At 38.4% G+C, this 26,553-nt stretch overlaps 1 protein-coding gene across 10 annotated transcripts in view; it reads right to left on the bottom strand.

The window, feature by feature from the left end:
* The window catches only part of CCDC14 (coiled-coil domain containing 14), a 52,194-nt gene extending 26,216 nt beyond the window's left edge, over window positions 1-25,978 (bottom strand). For 2 of the 10 annotated variants that reach the window (XM_072725276.1, XM_025990195.2), the window contains exons 1-9: window positions 25,754-25,978; window positions 18,483-18,538; window positions 18,098-18,170; window positions 17,772-17,841; window positions 17,563-17,682; window positions 9,831-10,067; window positions 9,625-9,719; window positions 7,829-8,327; window positions 5,667-5,808 (exon numbers count right to left, since the gene is read on the bottom strand). In XM_072725276.1, the coding sequence (XP_072581377.1) occupies window positions 5,667-5,808; window positions 7,829-8,327; window positions 9,625-9,719; window positions 9,831-10,067; window positions 17,563-17,682; window positions 17,772-17,841; window positions 18,098-18,170; window positions 18,483-18,538; window positions 25,754-25,783 (1,322 nt within the window). In that variant the 5' untranslated portion in view covers window positions 25,784-25,978. Of the gene's footprint in view, window positions 1-5,666; window positions 5,809-7,828; window positions 8,328-9,624; window positions 9,720-9,830; window positions 10,068-17,562; window positions 17,683-17,771; window positions 17,842-18,097; window positions 18,171-18,482; window positions 18,539-24,339; window positions 24,453-24,886; window positions 24,989-25,355; window positions 25,522-25,753 lie in introns of those variants that run through there. The other 8 variants (XM_072725267.1, XM_072725263.1, XM_072725277.1 and 5 more) reach the window with 8 other exon arrangements.
* Between the last annotated feature and the right edge of the window lie 575 nt (window positions 25,979-26,553).

Below are 26,553 nucleotides of genomic sequence, written 5' to 3' on the forward strand. Positions count from 1 at the left end.
ATTTTCTACAAAGACTGTCATGTCATTTGTGAATAAGACAGGCTGTACTTTAAAAAGTTTTTATTCCCTGTCCTTGATTTATTGCACTGGTTAGAACCTCCAGCAAAATACTAATTAGAAATAATAATCACTACTTGCTAGATATCATTTGGACAGTTTTTAAGCCCATACAGAGAGAAAAAATATTACCTATTAGCCAAATAGATAATATTATAAATACTATTACAAATACTATTATAAATACTACTTTGCAACATTACAAATATTTTTATAGATACTATTTTTATAATATATTTTTTTAATTTTTATTTATTTATGATAGTCACAGAGAGAGAGAGAGAGGCAGAGACATAGGCAGAGGGAGAAGCAGGCTCCATGCACCCGGAGCCTGACGTGGGATTCGATCCCGGGTCTCCAGGATCGCGCCCTGGGCCAAAGGCAGGCGCCAAACCGCTGTGCCACCCAGGGATCCCCTATTTTTATAATATTACAAATACTATTTTAAAATATTACATATTGAATTTAAGATTACATGATTTTATCTGAGGGAGAAGTAACAAGTGAAATCAGGACTAATGAGGTCTAGGAAATATTTCTCTACTTCATAAAATAGTATTTTTAAATAACCTTAAATAAAGGAAACAGGACTTAAGAACTTTTGTTTTGGAATTTATATTGTCAAGGTAACTAATAAATTCTATTTTGTAATCTTAATTCCCATAGTTGTCTTAGTTCTATGCATAGATTTAATGTTTATCTCTAAACACTTTTTTTTTAAGATTTTATTTATTTATTCATAGACACACAGAGAGAGAGGCAGAGACACAGGCAGAGGGAGAAGCAGGCTCCACACAGGGAGCCCGATGTGGGACTCGATCCTGGGTCTCCAGGATCACACCCCAGGCTGCAGGCTGCACCACCGGGGCTGCCCCTAAACACTTCTTTATATGAATTCATTTCTTGGTTGGCTGGAATTTGCCATTCAACAACTTTTTTGTTGTTTTTAAAGGAGTCCAATGGTGCTTTACTTTCTAAATTCATGAACACTTGGGATTATGACTGTTGCCTTTACACTAAAAGGACTGCTGGGCCACATAGAAGATTCTTGGGGACATTCTTTCTTCCCCTTAGGTCTTTGTAAATAATGTTCTATGATCTTTGGGCAATGAATATCCCTGTAAAAAGGCTAAGGCCAGCCTGATGTTTTTCTCTTTACACATCTACTTTTATTTTGAATGTCTATAAAAGTTAGTTTTATTTTGTCCTTAAGATGTGGTGACTTAATAGTTTACATCTTGGTGTTGATCATTTTAAGTTTTTCTGGGATCATAAGTGCCCTACTAATCTACTGACACAGCTCTTTAGTAAATTCCCCTTTATTTACATATCTTTTAACATTGTCTTTAGTCTATTTGTTTTGTTTTCTTAATCAGGAATACTAATAATGCCAAATTTTGCATTCTTTGTTTCTCTTTCATATGTATCTTCTTTATAATAATTTTTAGTTATTCTCTATTTTATTTTGTTTCTTCCACCTTATCCACCATGCCTTCAGTCATTTAACAAACATTTATCAGAGTGAGTGTTAGGCACAATTCTCAGCACTGGAAATAACAGCAGCAAACAAAAGAGACAAAAATTTAACCTTCTCAAATTCACACAGACAGAAAAAAGAACAGATGTTACCAGAACCTAAGAGAAAAGGAGAAAGGGATTTACTGCTTAAAGCATACAAAGTTTATGCTAGAGATGAAAAGTTTTGGGGAATAAACAGTGGTTATGGGAACACAGTGTTGTAAAAGTATTTAATGCCCCTGAAATGTACACTTACAAAATGGCTTAAAAGATAAATAGGTCATATATATTTTAACACAAATCAATACATTTTTTTAAAGGACTTGGGAAGAGGAATAGCTAATGTTGGTAGGGGACACTGAATTATGAATTTAGTAGCAAATGAAACAAAGATTTTGGGGAAAAAAGCAAAACCCCCAAAACAACAAAATCAGCATTCATATTGTTCAGGTTCCAGTGGAATACAAGCATCCTAATGGAATATAAGACTCGTGACTTCATGTTTGTTTCCATTTTTTAAGATTTTTTTGCTTTTGAGGATACCTGGGTGGATCAGCAATTGTCTTCCTTTGGCTCAGGGCGTGATCCCGGAGCCCCACTTCGGGCTCCCTGCAGGGAGCCTGCTTCTCCCTCTGCCTGTGTCTCTGTCTCTCTCTCTCTCTCTCTGTCTCTCATGAATAAATAAATAAAATCTTTTTTTTAAAAAAAAGATTTTTTTTTTTTTGCTTTTGTTTTCCTGAGCTCATCTAATTCACTTTTCTTCTCCTTTTTTGTCTTTCCTCCATTAAGGATTTTCTATTCTCCCGCCTCTAAGAAGAATTCTACAATCTTTAACTTCCTTGAAACTATGAATACTGTTTTAAGTTTTCTGGTTTTCTTTAAGCGATTCACCTGGTGATGTTTATTCTTGACCCTCTTTTATCTCTTTTGTCAGTGTATTTATTCTGAATGCTATGTAAAGATCTCTCCTATAAATTCTTTCTTCCCATGGCTTTTGTAACCTCTCTCTCTCCTGGGTTTCCTGCCACTTCCCTACTTGCCCCTTCTTGGGTTTCTCTCACAGCTTCCTGCTTCCATGATCTTTCTTTAAAAAGCTGCTATTCCCCAGCAACTCAGTCTTGGCTGGGTTCACATTCTATACCTTCCTGGTGAATTTACCACTTACATGCTGATAACAAATCACTTGGGTTTTAATCACTATTGTCTCCAGTGCTTACAACAGTGCCAAATCTATAGTAAAAGCTCAATAAAAATGTGTTCAGTGAATAACTCCCAAGTCTGCATTTCTATCCTGGGTCTTGTTCTGTGTTCCACTTATACCATATATATCTCCAGATGGTCTAAATGACAAATTTGGCATTTCTAAATCTTAACTCACTGGCTCTCCTGTATCTTCTATTTCAAAAATAACATGAAATAAACAAATAAACAACATATTCTTCCGTTGGTAGCTTCCATTTGGGAGAATTATGTTACCATCTGTCAAATAATCAAGCCAAAAGACTGAATGCCATTCTTGGCTCCTCCTTCTCGCTCTTTTCCATTTTTTTTTTTTTTTTTTGTTCTATGTGAATACATAATGGTCTCATATTTGAGTCTAAAGTTAGGAAGTAGTCATGAATTCTAACTTGCCCTATAAATATTAAGGAACTCTCTAGCTCAATGGTTTTTAACTGGAAGTAGTCCCCTCCCAACCCTCATGCAGGAAATTCCGGGATGTGCCAGAGCTTTTGGTGGTCACAATAAATAGGGCACTATAGACATTTCGTGGGTTGGGACCAGGAATGTTGAGCATTTTATCAGAAGTCCCAAATAAAAACTGTGCAGCCCAAAGTGCCAAAAATGTCCGGATGCCATAGAAATATTGCACCTGGCTATTTTTTTAAGCCACAAGATGGCAATAAACTCCAAGTCCTGAAAGATCACTTATCCAGCTAAACAAAAACGCGTAGTTTCTAAATGTCCAAACAGGAAAAAAAAAATTGTTTTGACTGAAAATTCTGAAAAACAGTTTTGAATGAATCTATGTATTCCAACTTTGATTTGTAATGGAAATTATGGATGATTCTTTCCAATAAAGTTACCAAAGAGGCACAAAAATTTCTAACCCTCTGCTGGAAAGCTCATTCTACTAAAAAGACAAATTGACAAATTATTTGGTTTTCAAAAATTTCACTTTTAGAAGGTCAAGTGAACAGTGAGAATAGCATGCCATATAATCTTGGTCCTCTAAGAACATAGATTCAAAAAGATGTGGTGACAAATTGGAAGATTAAGGTTAAACATCGAACTAATACCTTTTTAAAAACTTAAAAACAAGCAGTGGACCAATAAAGTATTAAGTCTCATTTTCTTGAGTGGCTTATAAATTAACTCCCAAAACAATTCTAACATGTTCTAAAGAAGGGAAATAAACAAGAACCACTTATACTTCCCACAGTCACATGTTAAAACATAATTTTCTGATGCTTAAGTTCTGGTATGCTTATTTAAGAAACCAATAATTTTAACAGTCATACCTTTAAAAACATGCTTCTTTCAAATAGTTTACAGTATGCAGTCTGATAGTCCATAAAATATACTTAAATATTGAAGTACTGAAGTATAAATAAGTTAGATTCTACTTCCTAGCAGAAGCAATGCAGAAATAGAGAAATTAAGATAATTTGTTCTCTAAAATCAAACTACCCAGTTTGAATTTTTTTATATATGTGACTTTGAACAAGTTACAGGGCCTCTCTGTGCCTTGGTTTCCTCATTTGTAAATGAGATAACATAATACCCACCTCTTGGAGCCATTCTGAGTATTTAAAGAGATGACATATATAAAGGACATAGGCTAACCCATTAGAAACATTCAATAAATGATAGCAATAGTATTAGCTATACCATTACTATTATTTATACTTGTTTTTTATTTTTAAAATGCTATTATAGGTCAGAAATGAAGACAGTATTATTAGAATTTAAACCCAACAATCCCATCTTATATCACACTATCTCAGAGACTAATGACCTTTGGAGAAATACTCCTAAGCAAGTAAATCTCACTAGATGTCATGCCTTTGCAGGCTCCAGATCGATAAATTTGAGCTACTCTCCAACTAGGAATTCTATTTTATTGCTTTCTAATTTCTTGAAAAAGTTTCTGCAGGTCCTTGCAGTTCCTATCTGGTACAATGTCTACAGCTCATGCAACCATAATACGCCCTCAGGACACACTCACACTCCAGGGCCTCAGAAGCACTGACTACATATTCTAATTCCCTGCAAAGTACAAACCCCGCAGTAGTGGTCTTGGCGACCATCACTGAAACATTCAGAGTCAGGATACTCCTAATAATATTTAAGTCCTTTCCTACATAGGTTAAAAAAGCCAAAAGAAAAAATATCTAAGAATTTAAATGAGTTTTTTCTATGTATGAGCATGGTGTGGCTACTGGTGCTCACCCCATCAGGTTCTCCTTTCCTCCCACAGAGTGTATGGGCAGTATGGGAAGATTTTATGCCCAAATTTTTGCAATTAGGCAGGGCCATATGCCTCACTTAGCCCACAAAACAGAAGTAGAAGCGAGACTATCGCTCCTGGGCTGGGGTGTATACAGTTGGTGTGCCAGACCCGTGTTCTCTTTTCCTTGAAAAACATGTATTAGACAGTGGCCTCATAAGATGGAGGGAACCTCAGTCATAGGATGAAAGAGGGTCTTTGATGAGCCATGTCAGAGTCTTGGCATGAGGGAGAAAGAAGCCTTGGTCATGCTTCCCCACTGATTCTGGAGCTTGTTACTGCAGCATAGCCCAGACAAGTTTGACAAATGCCCTGAGGAACTTCATTTTCCTCTCTATATCCTGCCAATCAAGTGACAATGGAGGGAAAGGAGTTGGGAGAAAATATGTACTAGTGAGCAGAAGAAACAGAAGAGGAGTTAGAGAACGCTGGCAATGTTCAGACATGGAGAAGTAAAAGTAGAAACACAGTAAAACAGTAAATCTATTTTTCTTACGGAGTCCTAGATAACTCATCTGGCACCTTTGTTCCGGCCATAGGACATCTTTGCATATGACAAAAATATTCAAAGAACGATTCGTACCTGCGTAACTGAGCATTTTCACTTCTTAGTGGTTGCATGGCCAGTGCTATTTCAACTTGGATATTTGTGTTTCCACTTATTGCTGGAAGCAGAGATATACAGGCATCCAATTCTGTAATCAACCTTTGAATTTCTGAATCCTCTATAAAAGGGAGAAGAAGTAATAACAATACCATAAATTGTTTTTGGATAAGATTATTCATGGGTATTACTAAATAAGAAATATTTTCAGATATGTACATGTTTGCTATAAACAAACAACTCAATTACTTATCAATGTGATATTAAATCCTACTTTCCTCTTCCCTACTGCATGCATTTGCTTATTCAAAAGAATTCTAAAGAAATTAAATTCAGTAAAGATTAATCTTCTATCATAGGATTCTGAGTGACTTTTTTCTGTTGAAATTAAATTCAATAAAGATAAATCTTCTATCCTAGGATTCTTAGTGATTTTTTTCTGTTAAGAGTCTAGTAGGAAGATAGTTGACATGTCTCCTGGCTCACATTCCCAAAGGACTACTGGATTCCTATCACTGCTAAAGGGTGTCCTATAATTGATTACAGTATTGACATTTACAACACAACCTTTGATCCTGGCATAAGCAAATAATTCACTTTAGGTGATTCAATTTGGCAAAATATTGAGGGAAGATCTACTCTGATAAAGTTTTATTATTTAATTTTATAAAGTAGATTTAAAATAACCAGGCATACCTCATTTGGTGCTATCAAAAACAGTACCATTTTTGCTATTAACTGTGGGGAGTGGATGGTTTGGAAGGTGGCAAACAGACACAGGGAGAAGGTGGATTTTAGATCTTTTGTCCTTTTATATATTTGCCCCTTTATTCAAATTTTCTGTGGACTGAAAACATTTAATAAATACTAACTCTCTTATACTCAAAAGAGGTAGAAAGTATTTCTATCCTAAATTACAAAACTTTACTCAATCCCATGGGTATTTTAACACCCTGATGTAAATAAAGTACATATACAAAATAAACATCTGTGACAAACTACTGAGATGTTCCCTACCAATCCTTTGTAGAGTGGTTTTACTCATAAGCATTGGAGGCAGAGACCTGGGATCCACCATTTTCAAAGCAATAGAACTTTAGTCAAATTATTTAACTTCTTGAAGTCTAGATTTCTCCATGGTTAAATGGAGATAACACCATGAGATAATACCTCAAGGGGTTGTTGTCAGAATTAAGTGAGGTAATGCATATAAAACACACAGCACAGAGCCAGGCACATGGTAAATACTCAATAAATGACACCTGACATTGTTACTCTTACTATTCTTACTATGATTAAGTATTTGGTTAAGAGAATAGTAATAAATTGAAGGTCTGAAAACACGGCGATTTTAATATATTAAACCTTCAAATTAATAGTGCATTGTTCTTCTAACACATTTTAAGGTCTGGGATTTCTTTTTGTCAGACTGCAAATATTAGGTATTCAGTTAGTGCTTCCACAATCAATTACTGTGGTTTCTAAGATGACAAATCTCTAACTCACTCCAAGTGAAAGCTTTTATTTAGCATATACACATAATGAAAACAAATGACTACAACTTGGCTCAAATACCTCATAACTCCACCTAAGACATTTTTCTTGATTTAATTTTTTTAAAAACCCTAAAAGTAAACTGAAAACGACGTTAAGAAGTTTGGATTACTCCTCAAAGTCAGATCTGTTAAACCTTTTAACAACTGGTTATTAAAGAGATGATGGGAAAAAAAATCTCTGCATCTTTTTAAATAGGAAAAATTACCAGTCTGTTCTGGGCGTTAATTATAATTACCCTTTGGGCTCTTCTAACCCCTAAAAGTTTATGGCTACAAATTCTCTTTGGCTGAATCTTTTCAAGATCCTTTTGAATCAAGTAGAATGAATACACACTTGCAAGTAAAAGACTGTCTGACACTTTCTTATACATTTCAAATCCACAGGAGACAAGAGGGATCAAAACCTAAAAAATAATAAAATAGGCAGAACTCATTTCCTTATTAGCTCAAGACATATTTCTATGGAAAAATACCATAAATTCCATATTGGCTATTCTAAATTATAAATGATGACTAAATAATAGGACACTGCTATTTAGTATTAACACCATGCTTCAGAAAATTATTCTAAAAGTGCTCATATACCTTGCTCTGCTAGCAGGGCCTTGAGCTCTCCCAACAAATACTTTATAGTTCTGGCTTTTTCAGCACTCTGGTTCACATTTTTTGCCTTCTGCACATCCTTTATTCTTAAATCTCGCATGTGTATGTTTAAATCCTTTCCTTCGCTTGTGACTTCTGCAATTTGTTCTTTGGTGCATTTGTCTTCATTACTGGACAGGGAAGCTGGCGGTAACAGAGTGGGGCTTCGGTGTGTCTGACTGGCCGGATAAGAATGCAACAGATTCATGTATGTTTGAAAACACTTTAATAAGTCTGGTTCCTTAGGAACTTCTTGTTGTGGGAGAATTCCATTAACAAGACCCAAATGCTGAAATGATGGAATAGCTGGTTTGTCTGTTCTGGACAGGCTACTTGGAACTCCAAGACCAGTACTGATGGAACTTTGTAGAACATCAGTACAGTTCATAGAAACTGCTTTACCCTGTGATGCAAACTGGTTATCACCATCAGTCTGAACCTCCTATAGACAGAAAAAAACAAGCCTTCAAAAATGTGAGCACTGACTTATAAGCATTAACTATAATAAATTCAAACCAGAAATATTAGAAAATGATTTTTACAGGATGGAGTTATAGATTACCAGCAAGTAAGCTGGATTTTCCCTGAGCACAGTATTCTAGTTTTTTTTAAAGCTTATTAATTAGTTCACTCTGCACTATAGAAACATTATAAAGTCATGACTAAAATAAACTCAAATATCACACATGGTTTAAAGGCATCAAAAATCAGTCTACCTTGGGATGAAAACAAACTTCCACTTTGGAAAACTGCATTGCAAGAAAATAAGCTCAACCATACAAAAAAGCTTTTGCACAAACATATTTATAGAAATATTATGGTAGTAAAAAACTGTTACTTAAATATCTAATCATAGGGGAATAGTTACACAGTTTACAGTATATCCACTAAATAGAGTATTATAGTATTAAAAATTTACAAAAGGTATATATTAGGAGAAATAGGTTTACAATAAAGTGCTAAGTAAAAAGTAGTAAATAAAACTGTATAACTTACTTATGATTATATGTATATATATATATATATTTTTAAAGATTTTATTTATTTATTCATGAGAGCCACAGAGAGAGAGGCAGAGACACAGGCAGAGGGAGAAGTAGGCTCCATGCAGGGAGCCCGACGTGAAACTTGATCCCTGGACCCCAGGATCACATCCTGAGCCTAAGGCTGACGCTCAACCACTGAGCCACCCAGGTGTTCCATTATGACTGTATTTTCAAAAGAAAGCAAACTTAAATAAAAACCAGAAAACAAAACCAGAGAATTAAATGATTGGCAAGTACTCTATCAATATGTTAACAGCAAATGTGCTTAAGTGATAGGCATGAGTGATTTCTTTTTTTCTGCTAATATCTTTCCCTTTCCCCCTTTCACCATTGACCTTAATGAATGAGTAAAACTTCTAGTAAAATATAATTTTTGAAAAATTAAGTATTGGGGATCCCTGGGTGGCGCAGCGGTTTGGAGCCTGCCTTTGGCCCAGGGCACGATCCTGGAGACCTGGGATCGAATCCCACATCGGGCTCCTGGTGCATGGAGCCTGCTTCTCCCTCTGCCTGTGTCTCTGCCTGTCTCTCTCTCTCTCTGTGACTATCATAAATAAATAAAAAAAGAAAAAAAAAGAAAAATTAAGTATTTACATTTTAGGGCATTATGATACAATCAAATTCAATTTCTCTCTTAAACTGACAATTTCTAAAAGCAAATAATTATCCGTATAATGTATAAACTGTACCCACAGAATCAACCATTGGAAGGCAGGATGGATGCTGAAGTAACTGGACTGGGGTGGAGGAAGATAAACCATAACTAGAATGTAGAGTTGCCTGAGACTCTAAAAAGTAAGAGGGAGAAAAAGTTATCACATCTCATGCTGCTTTTACAGTAAGTAGGCAACTTAATTAAAGTTTATATTCATGCTTTTTAAAACATCATTCATACTAACCAGAACCAGACATGGTGTGGCAAGGTACAGCAGGAATTCCATTAGAGTTGTTCTTTGAAGCCAACTCATTCATCAGTGACATCTGAGTCTGCACATGCTCACAGAGGGCTTGGTAGATTATGGGTGAATACATTCTATAATGATCTTGCAATGACCAATTTTGTGGTATATCTGATGAGTCTCTCTCACTTCCAGCAGAAGCTTCATTAGGTATACGTTTTTTATTACCTGAAGATACTAATATGGAAGAAGCAAAAACAAATTCTTGAAACACGAGTCTTCAAAACTTTTACCATAAAATATTAGGGAAGAAAAAGACTCTCAGAAATAGCTCAATTTATCATATACAGTATAGAAGGGCTTTACTACTATCACCCCCTAAAGAAAATTACCTCAAATTCTCTTTTAAAAATAGTTAGTGAATTGTGTGAGTTCTCCAGTCAAAAATTATCTGTATTACATCTTTAAAATATCTATTAGGGATCCCTGGGTGGCGCAGCGGATTGGCGCCTGCCTTTGGCCCAGGGCGCGATCCTGGAGACCCGGGATCGAATCCCACATCGGGCTTCCGGTGCATGGAGCCTGCTTCTCCCTCTGCCTATGTCTCTGCCTCTCTCTCTCTCTGTGTGTGACTATCATAAATTAAAAAAAAAAAAAAAAAAGTAAAAAAAAAAAAAATAAATAAATAAAAAATAAAATATCTATTAAATGGTATTTGTAAAATTTCTCAGTTACAAGGCCCCTCTTTAAGGGTGTTATTTCTGAAATCCAGTAAAACTCTTTCACCTTGCTCCTTCTCCAGTTTATGCTCTCAGGGGAAAAATAGAAAAAGAGAGACAGAATTCTCTTTAACAATTTTGATGCTCGGATCATTAAAAAAAAAAATCAGGAGATCCCTGGGTGGCGCAGCGGTTTGGCGCCTGCCTTTGGCCCAGGGCGCGATCCTGGAGACCCGGGATCGAATCCCACGTCGGGCTCCCGGTGCATGGAGCCTGCTTCTCCCTCTGCCTGTGTCTCTGCCTCTCTCTCTCTCTCTGTGTGTGTGTGACTATCATAATTAATTAATTAATTAATTAATTAATTTTAAAAAATCAGAGCTTTGAGAGCAAGAATACAAGTGTGATTAATCTACACACTGGGCCCTCAGACAAAAATCTTAACCTGGCATTTAAAGTTTCTGAAGCCTGAGCACCACAACCAACTTTTCCAACCATCGTCCTAACAACTCCAATTCAAATTTCTCATTCCGGTCAGACCAACGTAGACACCCAAAAAGCTTCTCTCACCTTTCTGTAACATTACTCATGATGAACCATTCCTTCCAATTCAGTTCTATCCATTCACGAAGGCTCATCTGAAGGCTTCCCTTTTTCAATCCTTCTACTCCTATGACTGCTCTTCACCATGCCAGAGCAGTGTCTCTGTGCAGCATATACCACTTGCACATTGTGCTATAATACTGATCTTCCATTTTCTTGTCTGACTAAAGTATAAGCAGAGTCTTATCTGATACTTCATTATTTGCCCCATAGAGTCTTATATTAGTCTACATACAAAGTAGTACAAAGAAGAAACCTGCAATAAACTAATGTATGAAAAACCATGCTCTATAACTACTCTATAGATCAGTATCAAAATCTATTTCCCTAATTAGGTCCCCTTCGCAAACTTTTTTAAAAGGTGAGAATGTTCTTGGTAGATCATTGGTTATCAGGGTACAAAATAAATTTAGAAAATACCTAGCTTTTGGCAGGACCTACCCAGCCTAAACATATATTCCTATGATACAGCAATTGTGCTCCCAGGTATGAGTGCTCGTGACTACCAAAAGATGTGTACACAAATGTTCACAGCAGCTTTTTTTCTGCAGTAGCTATAAAATGATAACACTCAAATAGCTATGAAGAGTAGAAATGCATAAATTGTGGTATACTCATGCTGGAACACTATACAGCAATGGGAAAGAACAAATTACTGGTATGTCCAACTGCCTATAGGAATCTAACAGACATAATGTGTGAAAGATGTCAGACACAGACTACATAGTATATAACTGTGTTGCAAGAAGTTCAAAAACAGGTTAAGTTCTCCAATGGAGATAGAAGCCAGCAAAGTGGTTAAAGATGAGGGGTGGGTGGTGGTGAGACTAATGATGAGGCAGAGGCATGGTAGGGTGCTGAAAATGTTGTGTCTTCATCTGGGTGGTGAATGTATGGGTGTATGCACATGCAAAACTTTATCGAGTTGTGCACTCGATTTATGCATTATTCCTTAATTGTTTAAAAAGTGAAGTTTTAAAAATTTGTATGGACTTCCTCAATTATATATATCTTATTGAAAATAAAAACATTGCTAAAAGCATGAAACTTATATGTAAAGCAATAAGTTAAAGGCATATTAACTACTATAACCAATGAAGATAGACAAAAAATTTAAAGAAAAAAACTACTAAATTACTATTATGAAACCATGAAAATGGATGAGATAGTAGATGCTTCTATTTAGACCTGGGGTGTGCTTCCTTTTGAGATGATTCTATTCCTGTGAATATATTTCCCAGGCCTGAGTACAGGCTCTAACTGTTATTAGCTGAGTAACTTTTGGCAAATTACTTAACCTCTCTTGGCCTCCTCTTCCTCATCATAAAAATGATTATAATAAAGGCATCACCAACTTCTAGCACATAGTAAGAACTTAATAAATGTTAGATCTATCACCAAATTGCTGCAAAGTCACTTAGAGAAGTAAGTACTTCATATTCCCATATCTTCCCATCTGATACCAACACTATACCTCTAAACATGCACCCTTTACCATGATTAAAGCCAAAAGGAGTAAGTTATTCTTCACTATCTGAAGAGACACGCTGCAACAAATTGGTTAATAAACATCTGTAATAGTCTGTTAGATAAGAATTGCTGATTTGGTGAATTCTAGATTTTACACTCACAGGTTGCAAGCATTAAGCATTGGCTCCCATTCACCTTCAAGGGATGGTTTTCACAATTTCTGATAAAGCTGAGCTACAGTATCATGCCTTTGATAACAGATGTCATCATTCAAAAACAACTAAGAAACTCCAAACATATTTCTTAAAAAAAAAAATCAAAGCCTTAGAATTAAAATGACTTAATTTATTCCTTTATTAACCCAGTCTATATAAAATTCTACCGATAATGCTGAAGATTTATATTTAAGAGGCAAATCTTTAAATCTTTTTTTAAAAGATTTTATTTATTTATTCATGAGAGACACACAGAGAGAGAGAGAGAGAGAGAGAGAGAGAGAGAGAGGCAGAGACACAGGCAGAGAGAGAAGCAGGCTCCATGCAGGATGCCTGATGTGGGATTCGATCCCGGGTCTCCAGGATCACGCCCGAAGACGACACTAAACCACTGAGCCACCCAGGCTGCCCAAGAGGCAAATCTTAAAAGGAAATTATTCCAGGCAAGTTAAAAACCATAAATGGATATAAACGATTGCATTTATATTACTACAAAATCACTTTAAATTTTAAAAAACCACCAAATCACCACCAACAAAATGAGCCTGTTAATACACAAATACAAATGAGGTACATTTTCTTACTGTTGTTCATTAAACCAAAGCATCCTACATAAAATTGTTACCTAACAGATTAGCGTGGTAATACGTCTAACTGGCGTCAGTCAATAACTAGAATCATGAAAAGGATCCACTCATCATTCAATCCACAAGACTTCTTGCATCCTAGCTGCTAAATAAGCACTACTGCTTGGATGTACATGCACTGTCTGATGGTAAGATAATTTCTGCCACGCAAATGCAGAACAAACAACACTGCAGGTAAGAGTTGCTAGAGGCTTACTATAATTTGAAATATGTAAAAGAACACTTGGCCTTGATGGGGGCAATCAATGCTCCAAGTATCCTGCCTCTAGTGGTTTATTTCCCCAAGGTAAGGGCAGCAATATATGTATGTTACTAAAAGCAGAGCCATGTGCCCACAGCATTCAACAGTTATCAAATGGAAAAAGTTGCTTATTTTAAAAATATTTTTTCTGGGGCACCTGGGTGGCTCAGTGGTTAAGCGTCTACCTTTGGCTTGGGTTGTGACCCTGGGTCCTGGGATCGAATCCCGCATCCGGCTCTCTGCTTCTCTCTCTGCCTGCATCTCTGCCTCTCTCTGTGTCTCTCATGAATAAATAAATAAAATCTTCAAAAATAAATAAATAAAAAATAAAAATATATGAAAAATATATTTTTTCTTTAAATGTCAGGAGCACTCTGAAGAAGCTCAGTGCATTTCTGAACTGTCTCTCTGACTTACTCCCAGGTATGCTCCAAGGTAGGTGACCTTGACCCCACAGACCCTCAGTGATCAGACAGGTTCAGATAGAAAGTACGCAAGGGCTGAGGCATCTGGGTGGTGCAGTCGGGTTAGGTGACCAACTCTGGGTTTCAGCGTGAATGGTGATCTCAGGCCCTGTGCTGGGCTCTCTCTCCCTTTCCCTCTGCTTCTCTGCTTAGTGTTCTTTCTGTCTCTAAAATAAATAAATAATCTTTAAAAAAATTAAAAGTACACAAGGAGGCCACTCCCCAAAAGATGGTTAACATAAAATAGTAAGATGATGTATGTTAAAATTAAAATAATACATAAGATACTAATTAACATGCTGTAGTAAGTTCCTTAAAGTTTTAGAGTCTAGGGACCCAGGATGCACATTTCTCTCATCTGCTCTGCCAAATCCATCCTCTACCTGTCTCCACCCTGCTCTCCCTGGGATGCTGATCTACATGGATTACATCGTTAAGAGACAGTCCTTCGTGGGTTTCTTCTGCTCCTACACATCTTGCCCAGTATACAAGAAAGTAAGGCCTTGACTGAAGGTCTTTACCTGGGCCATTTCTCAGGGTTATATTTGTAATGAATAACCTTGAGGGAGAAGATAATGCTTCCCCTGAGACAAGTACAGGTTTGCTTACTGCTCCCTACCAAAGCAATGGATTTCCCAAACTCAGTGTTCCTTGGCTGAAACAAACCTATAGGATAAGCAGCATCTACCTGGGTCCATCACATTAGCCCTATGGGAATTGTAGTGGGAGTACCAACAGAAATATGCTAATGTACATGTTGCTTACTTTATTTACTGTGTGAGTAATAAAGTCCTTTGTCTCTGACCCAGGGGTCTTGGATCTCCTACCAGCAACCATGACATAATAAGATTAACTTATTAGCCTGTAAGACTAAAAATCAAATCCCAGACCTGATACACATCAACAGGTCACCACTTGGGTCCCACCCACTGGGAATCTTGGAAGTACCAAAGAAAGAAGCACCATAAAGTCAGAGTACTTATTCCTAACTCTCTCTTTGAGGCAGTCTTGGCTGGCTTTGTTCCTTAAATCAAACTCATCGCTCTTCTGAAGGCAGCCTACTCTATTCAACAGTATCTGAGTCCCGGTAATCTCTCCCTAACCTCATCCCTCCCTTAAGGCTTCTGCTGCTGTGCTTGCAATGGATTAGCACAATCCCTCATAGTTTCCCTATACCCCATTCACACCTTTGTAATGAGTTCCTTCGTAAATAAACCCTTCTTGAATTATCTTAAGAGTGTTGCCATCTGTTTTCTGTTGGAACTCTTGACTAGCAAGCAGTTAAGCTAGGATCTAACACATTGCTACCATGGCTCACTGTCAGCCACATACATTCCAAATGACAGTTCCCTGAGAATGGATGCCCTGGACAAGAAATAACCTGCCTTGAGAAAAAAAGAGACCAGAGGAATGCCCAGTGGTGCTACCATTCCTTTATTTGTCCATTGGGCCCTAGGAAATGCCTCTACTCTCAGAGTTTAGACCTGGGGTTAGCACACTTTTTCCTTAAAAGGTTAGAGAATAAATATTTTAAGCTTAGCAGACCAGATGGTTTCTGCCGCAACTACTCGATTTTACTGTTACAGCACAAAAGCAGTCATATAAAATACATAAATGAATTAGCATGGCTGCACTCCAATAAAACGTTATTTATAAAATAAATAACAAAACATTAATTATAAAATAAGCTAGGCTGTACTATGCTGATCCCTAGTTTAGACCGATGCTACCCAATAGAAATATAATGGCAACAAATACACAATTTTAAACTTTCCAGTAGCCATACTAAAAAGTAAAAATGGTAAAACTTGAATGTTGTCCTTATATCAACAGATCCAAAATATTAACATTTCAACATGTAATTAATGTAAAAACTTGAGATATTTTTGTAGTAGACCTTTTAAATCTAATGTATCTGATCTGAATTTACTTTTAATAAAACTGATAGTTGAAAAAGTGGATTCATATATCCAAGTTATTTCAAACATACTGAAAAGTATTCTAATAACTGGATCAAGTATCTGTTTTCAAATTTAAATTTAATTAAATAAAATAACATTTGAAATTCAGCTCCTTAGTTTTTCGAGCCATACTTCAAGTGCTCAATGGCCATACGCATACAAATACCTTCTTCAACAGGGCAGGTCAAGATACTATGAAGCTACAAGTGACTGGCCTCCTAGGTAGATTAGTAAGTAGTAAGACAGATCAGTTATCCCTCTGCCTTAGTTCTCTAACTCAGGACTTTCTGGAACATCAACGTCTACTCCGATAAATGCTCTACTCTCATTTTCTTAGCCTCTTTGCATGGATCCAGATCTCTTAACATCTAGGGCTATTGCTGTGGATGGTTTTCCAGACTTCACTTCTTGTCTAAACTGATTCTAATCATGCACTGCTGTACTAACTAACATTTTTGGCCTGCTTGAACCATGAAACTATTCGTCTCATTCTTGTGTATCTGAATTCCCATTGTGGATTTTTTTCATCTCCATTTTGGGCTATCTTGTTCTACAGGGCTCCAGGGGACAATATAATCAAAACTTGTTCTAAACTGTTTGGTGAATTATTACATTTTATAAAGTCAGCAAAGTTAATGGTGAGGGTGTAAAACATCCTAGGCTACATTCACCATCAGTCACTGGAAGGCCCTCTTTCCTTAGCTATCCAACTTGGAATTTTTTTTTTAAGATTTAATTTATTTATTCATGAAACACACACACACACACACACACACACACACACACACACACACACAGAAGGCAGAGGGAGAAGCAGGTTCCATGCAGGGAGTCCGAGGTGGGACTCGACCCCAGGTCCCCAGGACCATGCCCTGGGCCGAAGGCAGGCACCAAACCGCTGAGCCATTCCAGGGATCCCCCCCAACTTGGAATTTTACTTTCTTATACACCATGTATTCTAACTGTGCAGCTAGCTCAACAGGTTGAGTTACTAAACCTACTGATGATATATACACATAAAATGATTTTAAAACAATTAGTATCTATAAGTATGCACATGAAACACAACCAATTTATGGTTATTTATGGAATTAAGTGGCAAGGAGAACAAAGATAACTCTATATATACCTCCTAAATGTCATTCTGAGTTAGAACCTTTTCTTCTAAAAACCTAGTCAGTCACTTTTTCTTTCTTCTTGGGAAAGGGACAGTAAACCAAGTAACTACCCAGCAATTAGAAGCAGAATAAAGAGAAGCATAAGCACACACATATACACCTGAATAAAGTAATCTCTACATCCAACATGGGGCTTGAACTCACAACCCCAAGATCAAGAGTCACATGCCTTACCAACTGAGTCAGCCAGGTGCCCCAAAGATTATATTTAAACAGAAAGGAAAAAAAAATACTTACAAATTTCCTTCCGGACTCCTGAAGGAACATGTTTTTCATGTCCTTTCTTTTTAGATCCAAATCTTTTGCCTTCTAAAAATCTGGGATTATATCTATTTTCTGAATATGCTTTTTCTGAACCTATTAATAATTAAGACAAAAATTCATTTGCATTAAGAGAATTATTTGAGAAAAGTGATTAGCAAAGAGGTATATAAAAATTTAAAAACCTGAATCTTCATTTCTCAAAATGTCCCGCAGCAAAGAAGCACAACCATCAAGCCCCTGTACAGTCTCAGTCTGTAAGGAGAAAGTCATTTAGAAATTCATACACAGAATTTTAATGCAGGAAAATAAAAACCCAACAAATTATGTGGTTTTAAAATTCTTTTTTCAGGAGCAATTTATTATTGGTAGAACACATGTTTCAAAGCAAAAAGTCTTCAAACTTCCTTAGTGCAATCAACACTTCACCTCTGAAATTTTATTCCTTCTTAGCTTTTATCTGAAGATTAATTAAAATAGTGTGTATTGTATCTATTCAGTTTAGTCTTACCTGACTTTCTGAATCAGAATGGATAGCATTGCCAAAATCTGCATTAAAACGTGATATCTTTCTTAAATGGGTCCTAGAAAACAAGTTCATTAATATTGTCACAAATACTACAAAACTTTCTTCCAAAACGTATCAATAGTCATTTTCTTCCCAGCGAAGGTTTGATAAGAAAGCTTGTCCATAAGAAGATTTATATAGAATTTTATAGTGACTATAAAGACTGTTGAACACTAAAATGATCAACATGGGTATGGAAGGTTCTTCCCCAGAGTTTGTGAAGGTAGAGACCCATTTTCCGGGGTAGGCAAAATTTAGTGTGGCCCAAAGACCTGAAAAGTCTCTTGAGATTTACGACTTAAAGTTGTAAACTCCTGTAAATACTTACCCTCTCTTTCCATTGGTTAATTTAGCAGGTCCAGTGTGTTTTCCTGAAGATAACACCTATGATATAATACATTATATTAAATATACAAGTATTTTTCAATTATATTCTCAATAGGCTGTCTTGACAAAACCTGAAATGTTGTTTCCTTTTTGTGGTAAAAACACAACATAAAATCTACCATGGTAGCCAGTTTTTAGTGTACAGTTCTGTGGCATTACATATATTCATGCTGCTATACAACCAACATCCACCTCCAGAAACTTACCTTGCCAAACTAAAATTCTGTACCCATTAAACATTAACTTCCAAGAACCCACACTGCCCCTAGCAACTACCCTTCTAGTTTCTGTCTCTATGAATCTGATTACTCTAGGAAACTCATATAAGTGGAATTATACAGTATTTTTCCTTTTGTGATTAGCTTATTTCACTTTGCCTAATGTCTTGTAGCAAGTGTCAAAGTTCCTTTCCTTAAGGCTGAATAATATTCCACTTAATGTACATTATTAATTTTTTATAAATGTAATATATCCTATAAATTCATAATTACTATTGAACTCTTATTAATAAATTATTGTACTACATCAAATGTCAAGCAAACAGCACAAGCTGAAAATGAAGCTGAGGCATTATTTTAACCAGAAGTACCTATGACAGTAAGTCTGGACTATACTCAATCTCTGAACATGTTCTACATTCCCCGAGTCTTCAAAACATATAAGTTAATTCAACATATAGCACAGAATTCATAACTATGATTCTGTTTATCCACATTATTTAGGGTGTCTGACAAAACCAGCCAATGAAAACTCTACTACTCCTCATTATCTACATCTTTTTTTTTTTCTTTTTTTAAAGATTCTAGTTATTTATTCACAAGAGACACAGAGAGAGAGGCAGAGACACAGGCAGAGGGAGGAGAAGCAGGCTCCATGCAGGGAGCCCGAAGTGGGACTCAATCCCAGGTCTCCAGGATCACGCCCTGGGTGCTTAAACTGCTGAGCCACCCAGGATGCCCACAATACTGTTTTTTTTTTTTTAATTTCATTTTTAATGTAAAATAAGTGGGCTATCTTTTGTGTACAACAAAGAAAAAAATGCACTTGCTTTAACGAGCATCCAGTATCTTGAAAGTTAGGCAAGAAGTTTGTTGTTTGCCTCTGGGGAGGGAAACTGAGTCTGGAGGACAGAGCAAGGAGACTTTCCATGGTATATCTTTTTAATATCCATTAACCTTCTATAACTATGATCTCTATTTAAAATATAACTTTTAAATGATGAATTAAGTTCCCTACTCACTCCCTTATTTCACCCTTCAGAAGTAGTCACTGTTGGCAGTTACATTTATGGTTTTTCTTGACATGCTTACATGTTTCATCCCAAGATAGCTTTGAGCAGGAACAACTGAACTATCTGGAGTTATGTGCAACTGAGAATACATCTTAAAAATTGGCTTAGTAGAGTTATACTTCTCCTTGAGATAACTTGGGGTATGATGAAGTCATGAGGCCAGCCGTGGGAACCAATGTTGTAGGAAATAAGATTCTATGTAGTGTTGCTCTGCTGGTCCCTGCAGGACACCCTAAGGGTCTTTCCCTTTGGTACATACATATGTTGGTATCCTTGCCAGAACCAAAATGAAATTCCAAAACATGGTGCTGCTATACTCTGGACCAAGTCCAAAAACAACTACCACAATTATTATCTTTCAAAATTAAAAAAGTATACAGAGGTAAACGTATGGTATAATTCTAGGATTACACAGTATTTCCCCAAAAAATATACATGAGGTTATGTTACAGAAAATCAAGTAATGAAAATTACCTAGGATAACAGCACCTTGCAACAGTAACTATCATAATGGCACATTTCCATCAAAACTTTTTAAAATTGTTTTAAAATAATACAAAGAATTTCAGTATACACTTTACCCAGATTCCCCAACTATTATTTCACGGTATCTGCCATGTTCTCTCAAAATATATTCAGTAACAAAATATATACAATACAAAAAATACATTATTGTTTTTCTGAACCATTTTAGGGTAAGTTGCAGGTATGATATTAATTATTTACTCCTAAATATTTCCTAAAAACGAGGTCATTTATATAACCAGTGTAATTATCAAAATCAGGACATTAACACTGATACTATATATTATAAACTATAGACTTTATTCACATTTTGATGATTATTACAATACCGTCCTTTATTTTTCAAAAGTGCCAGTCCATGCGCAATGCAGGATCACAGGTTGCTTTACATTGTCACACTTCATTAGTCTCTTTAATTTAGAATAGCTCCTCAGGTAATCATTTCATTGCCTTTTATAACCTTCAAGCCAGGATGCCCAGACATTTTAGACTTGTCTGATTTTCCCTCACGATTAAATTCAGGTTGTAAGTTTTTGGCAGGAATACCACAAAAGGGAAGTTTTGTCCTTCTTGATATGAGAACACACATGGTATGAGTTTGTCTCATTACTGGTGATGTAAACTTTGATTATTTAAGATGGCGTCTGCCAGGTTTTCACTCTAAGGTTCCTATTTTTAACTTTGTATTAAGTATTTCACGGGCAGATAATTTGAGATTATGCAGACTTCCTATTCATCAGACTTTCACAGAGTAGCTTTAGCATCCATTGATGATTCTTGTCTTAATCCACTTGTTTGGGAAATGGTGAATTCTGTAACTTACATGATTCCTTTTCAAAAAAAAATTTCTTAAAAGATTTTATTTATTTATTCATGAGATACAGAGGCACAGACACAAACAGAGGGAGAAGCAGGCTCCCTACAGGGAGCCCAATGTGGGACTTGATCCCAGGACCCCAGGATCACGAGCCAAGCCAAAGGCAGATGCTCAACCATTGAGCCACCCAGGCGCCCCCTTACATGATTCCTTCTACATTTATTAGTTGGTCTTTTTTTTAATAATAAATTTATTTTTTATTGGTGTTCAATTTGCCAACGTACAGAATAACACCCCGTGCTCATCCCCTCAAGTGCCCCCCTCAGTGCCCGTCACCCATTCACCCCCCCCCCCCGCCCTCCTCCCCTTCCACCACCCCTAGTTCGTTTCCCAGAGTTAGGAGTCTTTATGTTCTGTCTCCCTTTCTGATATTTCCCACTCATTTCTTCTCCCTTCCCTTATATTCCCTTTCACTATTATTTATATTCCCCAAATGAGTAAGAACATATGTTTGTCCTTCTCCGATTGTATTAGTTGGTCTTGAACTCTAGGTAAGCACTCTTCCTTTATTGTTTGTTAGTATGGACTGGTTGATTCCTATTTTATTCAAAGGGTTATGATCTATTTTCATCATTATTTATTTTGATGCTCCAACTGTCCCAGACTCTTTCAGTGGTAGTCTCTTCAGACTGGCTCTCATAACATTTTAACATGTTCCCATTATTTTTTTGAGTAATTCCTTACTTTCTGTGACAAGGTGCTCTGGGCTCATCCTTTGGTTTGGGTTTGTTTTTTCGTTGTAGTAAGAACACTTAACATGAGATCTACTTTCTTCATAAATGTTTAAGTGCATAATACCATATAATTAACTACAGGCATGATGTTGTACAGTTCTCTAGAATGTATTTATCTTGCATAATTGCAACTTTACACCCACTGAACAGAAATTCCCCTGCCTCTAACATCTCCATTCTGCTCTCTGCTTCTATAATTGTGACTACTTTGGTCCCTTATATAAGTTGAATAATGCAGTATCTACCCTTCTGACTGGCTTACTTCACTTATATCATCAAGATTCATCCATGTTGCATCTGGCAGGATTTTTTCTTTTTTAAGGTTGAATAATATTCCATTGTGTGTATATAACACATTTTTTTTTTCTTACCCACTCATCCATCAATAGACATTTAGGTTGCTTCCACATCTTGGCTACTGTGAATACTGCAATAAACACAGAAGTGCAAATATCTCTTTGAGATCGTATTTTCAATTCTTTTGTATAAAAACCCAAAAGTAGAATTTCTGGATCGCATAAGAAGTCTATTTTTAATTTTTTGAGCAACTGTCATGCTATTTTTCATTGCGGCTGTACCATTTTACATTTTCACCAGTAGTTTACAAAGGTTCCAATTTCTCCACATCCTTGCCAATGAGAATTGTCATCCTAAAAGGTGTGAGATGCTATCTCATTGCGGTTTTGATTTGCATTTCCCTAATGACTAGTAATGTTGAACATCTTTTCATGGGCTTCCTCGCCTTTTATACACCATCTTTGAAGAAATGTCTATTCAAGTCTTTTGCTAATTTTTTAATCAAGTTACTTTGTTTTTTTTGCTTTTGAGTTGTAGGAGCTCCTGATATAGTTTGGATATTAACCCTTTAGTAGACAGAGGGTTTACAAATCTTTTTTTTCCACTTCATAAGATACCATTCACTCTGTTGTTTCCTTTACTCTGCAGATGCTTTTTATTTTGATGTATCCAGGCTCATCATATAATTTTCCTGCTTCAGCTGTGGGGTTGACCATTCCTCCATGAAGGCGTGGTTCCTTTTAGTGGATGATGATATTCCTTTAAGTACATCATAATATTTAGAAACCAAGGTATTGCTACTGGGACTTCCAATCTTTTTTTTTCCCTATGAATTATTTCCTTAGTCATAATGACTAATCACAAAAACTAAATCTTATGATTTTATTTTTAAATTTGTTTCCATATTAGCATACCTTCAAATGTTTTTTTAATGGTTGTATAGTATTTCCTTGGTGTAAATAATATAACATGTCCTTGGATTGCTTCATGTTTTTCACAACTGAAAAGCCTGAAATAAACCTTTCCATACACAGAAAAAAAAAAAAAAAAAAAGCCTTTTCATAGTCAGGATTAAAAGCTTATTTATTTGATGAAAGGCTATTATTCATTTAATAGCCCTTGATACGAATTACAAAAACACTCTCCAAAAGGAGTGCCCCAAATCACAATGCATGAGACAGTCATTTGGCTTTATGTCACATTTAATTCCATTGGGTGTTATCATTTAACCTTTTTTCTTTGCTATGTGAGAAAAGCATAAGCATTTCTTACAAGTTCTATTTCCTACCAATAAGTACAAGATAAAATTACATTTGTAGAATAATTCAGAGTATCCCAAAGACTTTCATTTCCATTTAAACCACACCCTATGATAGAGTGTAAAGTCTGAAAGAGTGGACTCTGGCACCAGCTCTGTGGGTCTGAATCCTGCTGCACCACCAATGAGTTCTGTAACTGTAGGACAATCATTTGAACTCTTCTTCATCCCTCAAGTTCCTCATCTATAACATGGAGATGGTAATAATATCTGCCTCATAAGGCTATTATGAATATTAAATGAATTATGCCTACTATGTAAAAATACTTAAGCGCAGCATCAACCACACAAGTGCTATCTAAATGTCAGCTATTCTTATCCTCTAGACGGTGGTAAACTGTAAGGGGGGCCAAATTTTGTTGCACCAATTTACGCCAAGAGAGAGGCAGACGTTTCATCAGGTTCTCTCATTTTTAATCTTCCCATTTCTTTGAGAGACAGAACTTGATACCTACTTACACCTATTTTATAGCTAAGGGAAAGGAGGCTTAGACAAGTAAAAAGTACTTGGCTTGGGATGTGTGTGGGGGGGGGTGCTCAGTGGTTGGATGCCTGCTTTCCGCCCAGGTTCTGATCCTGGAGACCTGGGATCGAGTCCCACCACGGGCTCCCTGCGTGGAGCCTGCTTCTCCCTCTGCCTGTGTCTCTGCCTCTCTCTCTGTCTCTCATGAATAGATAAAATCTTTAAAAAAATAAAGTACTTGGCTTAGTATCGCTACTAGAGTAGTGGCAGAATTGGAATCAGCAGTTTAGCACCTGCCTTCCGCCCCAGGGCGTGATCCTAGAGTCTCCGGATCGAGTCCCACGTCGGGCTCCCTGCATGGGGCCTGCTTGTGTCTCTGCCTCTCTCTCTCTCTCTGTGTGTGCGTCTCTCATGAATAAATAAGTAAGTAAGTAAGTAAGTAAGTAAATAAATAAATAAATAAATAAATAAATAAATAAATAAATAAATAAAAATAAAAGAATTGGAATCGGAATCTGCAGGTGACTGTGATCACAAACAGTTTCTCCTCCCTCCCCCTTGCTGACTGCGCATACTGGGAGCTCGTTCAACCTAAGAGGATGATCTACAAGGGTGGGGATGGTCAGCAAGTACTCACGAAGGAAGTCTTGAGCCAAGTCTTGGAGGGAAAAAAAAAAAACCGTGTAAGATCCACACTAATGGGGAACACAGCGCTACAGGTGAGTTGATAAGTGAAGGGAGATTGGGGGGGGGGAAGGAAATAAAGAGAGAGGGAGACAGGTGGGTGTATTCAAAGGGGAGCAAGACCACTGTGGATAGCGAGTGTCTTTGATTCAGTACCTGAAAATCTAAGGTGCCACGCGCTGTCCTAGGCTTTGAAGATAACAGAGAGAAGCTGTGGAGTAAAGGGAGTAGACAAACAAGGCAGCGACTGTCTGTAGCCTGGAAAGCGTCCCGAATTAGGATTAGCACTGAGCGGCACGAGGCGTGGCGGCAAGAAGCCCCCGACCGATGGGGATGCGATGGGGATGCGCGAGCGCCGCCCTGGAGCCCAGGGGCGGGAGGGGGGCGGGCATTCCGGGCGGGGGCAGAGAAGAAGCCACAGACGCGGGGACAGGAGGGCGCGCGGGGGCGCAGGGGGCGCTGCAGAACCAACGGGCCACAGGGCTGCGTGCATTCGGGACGGTAAGGAATGCACTGCTGGGGTCAAAAAAAAAAAAAAAGCAAAAAAACAACAACAACAACAAAAAAAACAAAACAAACAAAAAAAAAGAGCTGTGTTGACAGCCCAAAGAACCGAGACCTTTACCCTGAAAAAGCAGCGTTCGTGTGTTTGTTTTTTGGGCAGAAAAGTGAACTATTCGGCGTGCATTTGAGAAGGGCTGGAGGCTGCTGGCGCGGGGCGCGAACTGGCGGCCCTTTCTGCTCTTGCTGGTGGTCCAGGAGGCCAGCGGCTGGGGCGGAGGACCAGGGGCCTGCGGCGCCGCGAGGCGGAAGCGGGACTCGACCCCGCACGCCCGGGCGCGGCCGCGTCGCTAACGTTAGGGACCCTCCCCCCCCCCCCCCCCACGTCCCTAACTCGGCGTGTCTAACGCCGCCGCACGTCCCTGCTGGTACCGCCCCCCTTGTTTTGCACCTGCCCCAGCGCTGGAGCCCCCTGAATCCGTCTCTAGCCCCACGTGGACCCCGCGGGGCCACGGCCCTCACCTGGCCCGGCCGACATCCGGACCCGACCATCCCTCGCAGCCGCCGCCGAGCCCCGCACCCAGGGGAGAGCCGCCCGACGAAAGGAATTAACCGCCGCGGACTCCCGGCCGCCCTGGGCCCGCCCCCCGAACTTCCGCTTCCGGGAAGGAGCCCGCCCAACGCCGCGCCTCATAGTCTCGGGAGAGCGGAGAGGAGGCCTCTTCGGTCCCCCCCGCGCGGCGCTCTGGGCGTGCGCAATAGACCCCTCCCGGCCGCCGGCTCGTCACACACAGGAGAGCGGGAGGGAGAAGCCCACAGAATGCGAGGGGGCGGGGCGGGGGCGGGGCCGGCGGGAGCCGAAGCGGGGGCTGGGCCCTGGAGGGGCGGGGCCGGGGCGGGGCCGGGGCGGGGGCGGGGCGGGGCGGGACGCGGGTGGGCGGGGCCGTCCCGGGTGGGCGGGCCAGTGCGCGGAGGCGGGGCCGGGGCCGGGGTGGGCGGGGCGCTGAGTGGGCTCCCTGCGCGAGCAGGAGCCGGGCTCCTGAATCGCGGAAAGCACGGAGTTCGGGGCCCGGTCGCGAGGGTTTCTGGTGGCGAACGGCCCCCCTGAATGCGCTGGGGGAAGTGGCGACAGGACCTCGCAGGGCCTTGCAGGGGAAGGGACTGAAGGAGAGGGCGCATAGGTTTCCGAAGGAGTTGGTTCAGCTCCGTGTTTTGAATGAGTTTACGCGCCCTCACTCAATTTTGCATGATTCATCATCATCTTTGAGTGATTCTGATGGACATTTCAAAATTATTCACTGTAGCCCTTGCATCCGGAATGG

Source organism: Vulpes vulpes, chromosome 1 (assembly GCF_048418805.1).
Source record: "Vulpes vulpes isolate BD-2025 chromosome 1, VulVul3, whole genome shotgun sequence".
Lineage (NCBI taxonomy): Eukaryota > Metazoa > Chordata > Mammalia > Carnivora > Canidae > Vulpes > Vulpes vulpes.